The sequence below is a fragment of the Chaetodon trifascialis genome, chromosome 4, assembly GCF_039877785.1.
Source record: "Chaetodon trifascialis isolate fChaTrf1 chromosome 4, fChaTrf1.hap1, whole genome shotgun sequence".
In the NCBI taxonomy this organism is placed as follows: domain Eukaryota; kingdom Metazoa; phylum Chordata; class Actinopteri; order Chaetodontiformes; family Chaetodontidae; genus Chaetodon; species Chaetodon trifascialis.
Window position 1 is genome coordinate 20,562,774 of NC_092059.1, and position 10,065 is coordinate 20,572,838.

A 10,065-nucleotide genomic window follows, 5' to 3' on the forward strand; every position below is an offset into this window, starting at 1 on the left:
ACAAAGTGTCAGATCATCACAATACACTGTATCTATCTCTGTACTGCTTGTGTGTTTGTTTCAGAATTGTTTGTATGACTTTGGTGATTGTATTTTTAGGGCACAGCTGGCTCAGGCTCCTGCTTATATCTTTGATATCTGGTCTTTTAACCGTTTATGAGCTGTCAACATCCTGAAATCTCCTGGCAGGGCACTTCTGGCCATGGCTAAGTCGAGGATCAAGACCAAAAATGATGAGGCCTTTGCCATCTGCGCCCCTGAACATAATGTTGTGTGTAAAAAAGATACTGTATGCCTGTTAATATATTTAAAATGTCTCAGAAAAGAAAACATTTTTGGAGCTATTCCACTAAATTTACTGGTTACTCTGACCTTCTTCTAACCTTAATGTAAATTTGCACATGCAGTGAATATTGATGGGCATGGCCCTGACCTTTATACATGCAGTATTTCTAGTTGTAGGCATCAATTAATTTTTACAGATAAACTCAATGTAAATGAGTAAATGAAACAAAGGCAAACTTTGCATATTTTACAATATTTCTCAGGTTTTTGAAATCATTCCTCTCTGGAGTAATATGCAGAAAGCATGAGCAATTTAAATATATTTTTTACCTGTTCTGATGTAGTAATGTATATAGTGAGTTAATCATTGCTAACCTGAAGCCTGAAGTGGAAATTGTGATAATTCGTTATCATGAGCTCAACTTGTGGGTGTCAGGATCTGCAGTGATGACTAGTCTAATTATAGAAAGCCTGGGAGCCTCCTGTGGAGAATCATGTGTTTTTGTGGATGCTCAGTGTTGAGAAATCTGACCAACAGATGGTCCTGTCATGGACATTATTTGAATAAGGTAAAATAGAGATCAGACAAATGAGTGAGCGTGGTCTGGTTTTACCCTAGAAGAAATACCCTGAGTGTAATAGCAGAATCGAACCAGTAGGGAGCACACTTTTCATACCATCTCAGTAGTGATGGGCAAGGAAACAGCTGTTTTTCTACACATTACCTCACTGCACTGCATTAGCATTGAGTGCATGCTGCTGAAGAGTTGAGTGCAGCACATCACCAACATTCAATGAAATCCACTGGATGCATAATCTGCTATATGACAATCCAAGCACAAGTATAGCCTATGCTAATAATAAACAGCATTAGTTTTAGTAACGATTACTCCCATCTCTGCATCGCATAATGAGTTACCTGACAACATAAAATCATCATTTTCAAAAGATGAGCATCAGATTAAGTCACTATGAGTAAAACAATGTCAAAAACACTTATCTAAACAACTAAGTGGGCATATTTTAGTGTTTCAGGGGTTTTGATTATTCTGCTTCATGCCCAGAAATGATGACACGAGAAACATCAAGAGAGCCATTAAATCGATGAATTATTTAACAGCAGAATGAATAAATATGAGTGTGAACATAACTCCTAGGTAATATGAAAATCTAATTCTCCCTCTCTCTCTCTCTCGTTTCGCCTCTAGCCTCCTCTCCACGCGTGCGTAATTAGTCCATATTGTAGCAGTCTGGTAAAACACACAGCTCACACATATGCACCCTCACGGGCACATGAACTAATTTTATGTTTTAAAGTGAGCCTACTCTTTAGCTCTCTCTCTCTGTTTGTTATTATAATAATGATGATAATTAGGACTGTAATAGTGGTGGTTGTAGTCCCTTGTTATAATTTGTAAGTTTTTAAAATTCCTTAACATTCCTTCAGTTAGTTTAAAGAAAAACTTCTGACACTTTTTTCTGCTCGCCGATAACAATTTGGAGATGTGGGTCTGGCAAGATCCCAAATCTCTGCTGAAAGATGAGAACAACTTCGAAGGTGGGCAGGCCAGGGCAGGTATAGGAGTTTATAGGGAGAGAGAGACGCTTTACTGCAAACGGCTTCCCCAAACCTTCGCTCTCAGGTCCCACGCCAGGAGTTCGGCATTGCGGCCCGGTCTACTGTCCGCTTGTTCTTGGAAACAGCGTCAGGGAGCAGCTGAGAGAGGCTTAACATTTCAAACGTCTGGCGGTAGACTGCAAAGTTTCCACCCTGAAAACACCGTCATGTAGCAGCAGCGGCAGTCTGAAGCCGGACACCACTCCTCACGGCTTGGTGTTCAATAGGAACTGGTTTGCTGTAAAGCTGTGGCGCACAGCCTCTCTGTACCCGGGATCAGACTCTGAATGCTTCGCTTTAGTTTCTGTCTCATGGAAGATGATTTATTTCAATGAGGAGAACCTGTTGCAGTCTATGTGCGTTATGTTGTAGGTGCAGCAGTGTTGAACTCGATTTCTTAATTATATTTCTGTTTCAAAGGCGTGCGTAAAACAACACCACCGCTGTGCGTTATTAGCTTTCCTGATTTTTTAATGGGAACTTTTTTTTTTTTTTTTTTTGGCAGACAATGAATTGCATTTTTAGACTAATTCTACTTCAATAACTTACCACAATAATTACCTCTGATTATTAGTATTTTGAGTGAAAATCCTTTTTAATCTTATGCGTAAAAGTCTGCTCAGAGTTAGCAGCAACATCGTGCATCACGGATTAAAAGTGGGACTCCGGCGCTCTTAGTCATAGATGTCCTCTCAGCTGGAAGGAGGCCTGCAGCTGGAGACCACAGCAAAACTTGACGTATTAAAATCCGAGCAAGTTGTTGACGTGACAAATCCTGACGGATGCGCTGGGCAGCGCGGCTGCCGCGGGGACGGAGGGGAGAAAGTGTCCCTGCCTCCGGAGCGCCATCAACAGAAACCACGCAAGATGACCCGGAGCCCCAAATGCGCCCGCTGTCGGAACCACGGCGTCGTGTCGTGTCTGAAAGGCCACAAACGCTTCTGCCGCTGGAGGGACTGTCGCTGTGCCTGCTGCCTGCTGGTGGTGGAACGGCAGCGGGTCATGGCAGCGCAGGTCGCACTGAGGCGGCAGCAAGCTGCGGAGGTGAGGGGCGCGCAAGGCCAGGTCAGTGATGGAGAAACGATGAAGAACAAGCAGATGGGTAAACCATGACCTCCAGTAGATGATTATCAGCAGACAAACCATTGTTAACAGACAAAGCACAAAGAGCAATTTTATATGCAGAGTAAATGTGGGTCCATGGGAAATAAATAAATAGAAATATTGAAAGTGTAATGGCTCACTTGTGATGGGAGACATTTAACACCACATTATTTTCTTGAGCTGTTCATGTAGTATAATTTTCTGAAGAGAAATCTTTAATCATTTTACACTTTACAGAAGCGCTTAGAAATAAAGACTGAACAATTACTGCTATCATCAATATTTTCAGTCAGTGTCTGACTGAAGTCTGACCCTCTCATGGCCCATGGCAGTACATACAGATCTCAATATAGGTGCAGAGCTATTGGCTAAAGAACAGTGTTTATTGGTTTGTTCTTTTGTTTTTCAACATTTACAAGTTAGATCAGATTTTGAACATTTGAATTAAGTTTTATCAGTTACTTTGTTGTTGGGCTCATATGTGTTATAATGATTGGAGCGAGCTGTCCAGGAACTTTGATAAAGTTTATTTAATCTGGAAGTATCCTTGAGATCAAAAAGTCCACACACACACACACACACACACACACACACACACACACACACACACACACACACACACACACGCACACACGAGTCAAAGCAGCCATCAGACACACTAATTATGAATGAATTAATAATCAAAACATTCACAAACAGAAGTCTGGATTTACAACTGAAGGCAAAATGTGAACTTCTTAATTATAACATCAGTGCAACAATATACAACCTAAACTAGCCGTATAAAACAGACGGCATTTAAATGCTCCTCAACAAATTGACTTACATTTATATCTAGAAGCTCTATTCCCAAGCCGCCCTTGAGTGTCAACAAGGTAAATGGCCAAATAGATCTCTTTTTAGCCTAAATCTTAGAATCACAAGGAGCTCTGCTTGCCTCTTATATAATGTATTAATTCTATTTAATTACCCTTGAGGCATGGTCTCAGTGTAATATGATTATGTCCAAATGTCTAATTCCTGTTTCCATGTTTCTCCCAGGGTAAGAGGGGGGTCAGGTGTGCAGCACCGTTGAGGAGGACAGCGTATCAGCGTTATACCAGAGCAGCAGAGCCGAGCATTCTGGCTAAGAGCATCCTGCAGGGTATATTTTAATTAACATCTCCTCTCTCATTAACGTCATCTCTCCTAGACTGTGATAGAAAACGCCGTTTTCTTTCCAGTGGATCAGACAAAACTCTTATAGCCAACCTGAACATTTTGTTTAATTGCTTTTAATACACTGAGTTCATCAAAATGAATTCAAGATCACAAATTGATCAACTTGGTTCATCACTTGTTAGAGGAGGAAGTGATTCACTGCTTGCTGACCTTTCAAATTAAATTCTTTTTACTTGCTCAAGGTGAGATGGGATTGGTGCAAAAACATTTTCAAGTCACATGTAACCTCTTTCGGAGCAGAAGCGTAGCCAAATTGACTTACACAAAGACAACATTAATCAGATCAATATTTCATTGAAATGACTTGTTAGGACATTTATTTACTTGAGATTTACCTTAATATTAACCTGTCCATGTCTAACCTAACCCTTATCCTAAGTCTAATTGTAGTATGTGTCAACCCAAAATCAATGGTTGACTTTTTGGGGATCAGCACATTTGCTCCCACGAGTAGACATACAAACCTTCACACGAGTGCATGCTCTTTATGTAATATGCTCACATTGGAACTGCAACTGCATTTTCAAGGCCTGTTTAAGTCCTTGGATGGCATTACCCAGCAATACTCACACTTCATTTATCTAAACAAACATGATCAGTGTGGCTTCACTATTTCACACAACGGGCCATTACTGTAATACATATTGTGTTTTAATACCTGCTGGCTTGCAGTCAAATCCTGCTGCAGGCTTTGTCTTCTTTACAGCCCTCTCAGCCTCTCTGAGCTCTCAGTAAAGCAAAAATGACACAGCTAACCAACTGCATAATTAAAATAATAAAGAACAAAGTACTCAAACATAAACACAACAATTAATTGGTTGGAGCAACTTCATTATCCGTAACCGAATTAAATATATGAACACATAACAGCAGCATGTGGCTTTTTCTCCATGCAGGGCTCAAACCGGTGGTGCCGCCGGAGGACGATGCCTCCTGCTGGTCAAAGCAGACACAGCGTGACCAAACACACTTGACCTGTCCCTCCATCAGCGCCCGGATGAGGAAGAGGAGAGCCTTCGCAGACAAGGAGCTGGAGAATGTGATGCTGGAGCGGGAGCTGAGACAGAGAGAGCTGCAGAGCGACCTCTCCTTCTCCTCCCCTGCCCTCGTCTCCGTGCTTCACCCTCCACCTCTGCCTGTCTCCCCTAGCCTCCACTGCTGTCTACTCAACAAGGACCCCACCGCTGCAGGGGCGTCCAGTTGTGTGCCTGTGTATAAATATAAGCCTCTGTATGAGTGTGACTTCCAGTTCTATCAGTTCTTCCACCTAAAGAGCAGGTCCTCTCCAGAAGATGATTTTAATGACTTTGTGTGCCAGAGCTCAGAGCAAACCAGGGAGGAAGAGGAGGTGCAGAACAGCTGGAAAGGCTGTGAGAGGAGGGGCCGATCAGAACCAATACCTCCTCCATCACAACAAAGACTCATACATCATGGCAGCTCCTTGTCAGGTCTAGACCTTGTCAAATCCCCCTCAGAACCTACAGAAATAATGGACTCAAATGGCTCTTCACCCTTCACACGCTCTATTTCTGGATCAGATCAGTGTATCCTGGGCGGGCCAGACATCAGTGCACCCAGCAGGACTCCTGATTCCAGGCCTCTGACAGCTAAGGGCTGGTGTGCAGACACTCCTGACGACCAGGCAGGTGCTCATGTCGACTCTGGCAAGAGCCCTCATGGCAGCTCAGCCAGGACTGCTGCTGTGAGGCCATTACCTTTCTCTGTAGAGGCTCTGCTGAGGGCCTGACAGGCAAATGGAAAGCCGTGTAGTGCACTTTGTTTATGTGCAGAGTAAGAATTGATGTAGAGTGGATGAATATAAAAATAGCTACGCGTATTAGAGGCATTGAAACACTTTTCTCGACAAGGTCTGGTTGTTATTAAGTTGCAAAGGTGAAGAAAAAATATGAAATATGAGCATTGCAGTCTGTATTTTTTCTTATTTCTCATGAAAACGTATTCAGCTATATTTTAACTATAATTAAAAAAAATATAACAATCAAACACACATATATGTACTTTATTGCTATATTTTCATTTTTATATCTATACATTGAACATATTTTGTGCAAATTCACACTTTAAAAATGCAATTCATTTTTTTTATACTCTGTCAGCAATGTGGTGAAAATATACTGAACCACTCCACTTTGACCTTCTCACATCAGTCTTCTTTTATTATCTTTTCCTGCAGAAGAAATATACAGTATACTTCCATAAAACAAAGTTGATGAAAAAGTCACACAGTGTTTGAACTTGTGCCCATTTCTGACTTTATGCTTTGATTTTTAAATCAAAGTGCAGAGGTGACTGGCTGATCCCCGCGCCACTCTCGGGCATTGTGGTGTCAAAACAAACCAGGTGCTGCTCAGAAATCTCTCTTTAATCATATAAAAACTAAGGAAAGGAGGAACATTGGGTGAAAGCAGGTGGTGACAGCTAAAGGAGCAAAGATTTTCCAAAAGTGTTTTTGGAATAGCACAGAGAGGGATGACAGCAAAAAAGACATATAACTGTGATATGTCTGCACCTGCCATCTCCCTTTATTCAAGTCAGACATGTATTCATTATTTATTGGTATTTCATGAGCTCTATTGTTCTCCAAAGACATTCTGTCAGACTGTAGTCTGTCATTATCCTTGCACTTACTGATCATATGGCATACTGCTTAATATTTCATAGAATATGATTTCATCACACCAACAGAATGAGGGAAGATGAGAAATACTCCACAAAGGGTGAAAGGGAGGGTACCAGTGTTGCCTAGGCGACATTGTTCTTTATTGTACGCTGAGCCTGACGCTGGCCCAAAGTTGTTTGAACACGCGTTTGATCTATATCCACTTTTTCTCTCCTCTGTTTTTTTTTGTTCTGCGGCGTAATCTCGCAGAGATGGAGGTCAGATACTTTTGACGACTCTGGACCTTGTGGCGTCAACACAGGGGCGATAGTGTGTTGCCCCGTGTCTTTGTTTGCTCGTATCTGCCAGCATATCAGAATGCCTTTCTCCCTGTCTTTTCACGGACAGACAGAGAGGGAAGATTGGCACAAAGGGAGAGGAGGTGGCAAGCCAGAAAGGGCTGAATACGTGCCATTGTTTTTTTTATATGTGGCATTCTGCAATATTAAAACCTCCTCCTTGCAATGAGAGCAAATTGCCATTTTCACTGCGATGATAAAAAGATAAGCATCAGTCACAAAGGGGTGATAATGACTTCTGTGAAGCACAACATAGAGGATATAAATCAATTCACGCCAAACCCCCAGCAAACCTAGAGGAAAAGCTCATTTATCCAGTCCCTCATGTTTCATTCTGGAGTGTCCTTAGACGAGGTGTGTGGCGGCTTTATAGATAGTGACCTCGCTCTGTAATGCCATTCATGTTCCACCAGCCTTGTTAGGACTGTACCGGTACAGACCTACCGATTAGCTTTATTGTTCTGTGCTTTTTGGAAAGGTTTGATTTGATTTGCAATCGCCAGTTTATCAACATTTTCCTTTGTGGGCCGGGGGAGGACAGGAGAGAGAAAGAGGACGTGTGGGGGGTTAATGGATTCAGGCTGACAAAGCAGTTTCAACAGGTTGAAACATGTTTTTGGGTTTGCAACAGCCCCGACCCTTCTTCTCCTCCGCCCTCTGCTTTTTGTCGCCCACCTCTGGCGCTCCCGCTGTTCATTCTCTCGTTGTGCCTCATTTCCATTTCGGCAGTATTGATTTCACTCCGTTCAGGGTAGAAAAGCTTTGCTTTGGCGTTTCCCTGTAACACTGATCTTCATATTTTCATCATACAGACTCTATCAGCATTGACTGGAAAGATGGGAGGAAATAAAGAGAGCTGGTGGGTGGAGGAGGCATGACAAAGAGCTAACCCACAGCTTACGTGTGCTCCAGCTCCTTCAAAACTCTTTACATTCACCCCCACCCCCACCCAGCATTGCAGTCTTTACCTACACCACCTTAGGCCCACCTTGGCCGAGCATGAAGCCATCGTACTACAGCTGTGCAGCACAGAACTATCTGAATGATCTTTGTTTTTCCATCGCCTTCATTTCCTTTACCACCTTGCAGTGTTTACACTAGCTGTGTGCAAAGGCAGACGTGCAGGGAAGTTAAATTGTCATTCAAGTTGAGTTTTTCACTCCAATCACCCTTTAAGACCTGATTAAAGCAGCCAGACCTCTGTAGTTGTTTGGTATGATCTACATGTCAGTCTCAGCTCTCCCCTCGGACAGATCATCAGCAACATTTAGTATCAGGGTTCAGTGGAAAGCCTTTGATCATCCTGCCAGCTCTCCTCATTACAGAATGAGAGTGGACTAAAAGCATACGTCTTGGTGTGGCAAGGTCATTTCCCTTGGCATCTCTGAGGGAGCAGCTATCTGAATTTAATGGTGTTGTTATTGCATGTTTGGACAGTGTCAAGTACTCTCCAGGTTGATGAGGACTCTGTTTCTGACACTGAGTTTGAATAAGTACAAACAGCATGCCTGCTCAAATCAGGTTTTTAGGATTATCTGAATGGTCCACTCAAAATGGCTGCATGTGAGCTTGCATGAAGACAAGTTGTAACAGTTGGTCTGCCCCGTAAAATGTATTAGCATGACAAAAGTTCTCTGATATGTTATTGAACCAAAGCAGCAGGCCCACTGGTGCCTGAATGTTTGCTTCCTGTACTCTTTTGTTCTCAGATGTTCTCATACAGATGGCAGAATCTCATATTTTGCATTCAGATCAAACAATGCTAATTTCTTTCACAGAATTTTGGGTGACTAAGGTTAGATTTAACAATAACCTGCTAAGGATAAGGCATATTTTTGTGGATGACAAATTTGAATTTAAGAATTGAATTTAAAAATCTCATGTACTTGGTGGATTTGTTTTTTTTAGACTGTGATGAAGATTGGATTACTCTGGTGATTGCGATGGTATGTGAACCTGCTTTGATGAACTGCTGGTGAGCTGCTTTTATTCATTTGAGTGATTGCCTAAGCGAATCCTGGTTGGTGATTGGTTTCCTCGTGACAGCCTCCGAGGACATAAAGGCCTGGACAAAATCAATTAATTCCACCGGAATCGCTGCAATGTTGTGAAACTAATTCGTCTGTGCGGACAGGTCAGTGTCACTTGCTTTAAACCAACTACCATCACTTCTTGAGGGGTCTCAGTTTTCGACTTTCAGTGGGTCAACATGCCTCATGTGATGTAAGTTCTAATCTCAAAGATTTTGTTTGTTCACTCACCATCATCAAAACAATTAACACAACGATGACTATGGCTCATTGATGAAAGTATTGCAATATTTACTGTATATATTTGCAGTATTATGAACTGGGTGTAGCTATCAGCATTTTCAGGTAACATCCTATATTAAGTTACCGCTTACACAAACATTTCCACTGCCGCAGCTTCATATTAAAAACATTTAATTGGCGTAACAAGTTGACTTTTATTATGAAGAAGTCACAGGAAATGCAGTGTGTTTGATGAACTTTGCACTCACTGCTATTATTCATCAGAAGTGGACCACAAAGACAGTGTTCATTTTCAGGATTTGAACTGTGGATCAGCTTGAAATATTGCAGGAACTACTGGAACAAGAGGCAGCAGCCACAGTGAGCTGTTAGATGAAGAGCTGCAGGCTGCACACCTCCAACTTCTCAGTGAGGTTACAAACTCTTCACTGTGCTCTGCTGGTCACAGACTCAGGCTGTATGCAGCATGAAAAATATTGCTCACAGAATGATGGGAAAAGGCTAATGATTGCCTGACTTCTTTAAAATATAACAACAGAGTTTGTTTTGCTGGCCCCAGTGCTATGGGACACGTTGAATTAAAAA

General features: G+C 42.1%; 1 protein-coding gene across 2 annotated transcripts; it reads left to right on the top strand.

The window, feature by feature from the left end:
• The first annotated feature begins 2,554 nt into the window (after positions 1-2,554).
• On the top strand, positions 2,555-5,987 carry dmrt2b (doublesex and mab-3 related transcription factor 2b). 2 transcript variants are annotated; one of them, XM_070961443.1, is made up of 3 exons: positions 2,555-2,968; positions 4,049-4,151; positions 5,125-5,987. In XM_070961443.1, exons 1-3 carry the CDS (start codon positions 2,588-2,590, stop codon positions 5,973-5,975), a joined length of 1,335 nt encoding a protein of 444 aa, XP_070817544.1. In that variant the 5' UTR covers positions 2,555-2,587; the 3' UTR covers positions 5,976-5,987. The 2 variants fall into 2 exon arrangements, with proteins under 2 accessions (XP_070817544.1, XP_070817545.1); XM_070961444.1 differs by having other exon boundaries at positions 2,555-2,947.
• The last annotated feature ends 4,078 nt before the right edge of the window (positions 5,988-10,065 follow it).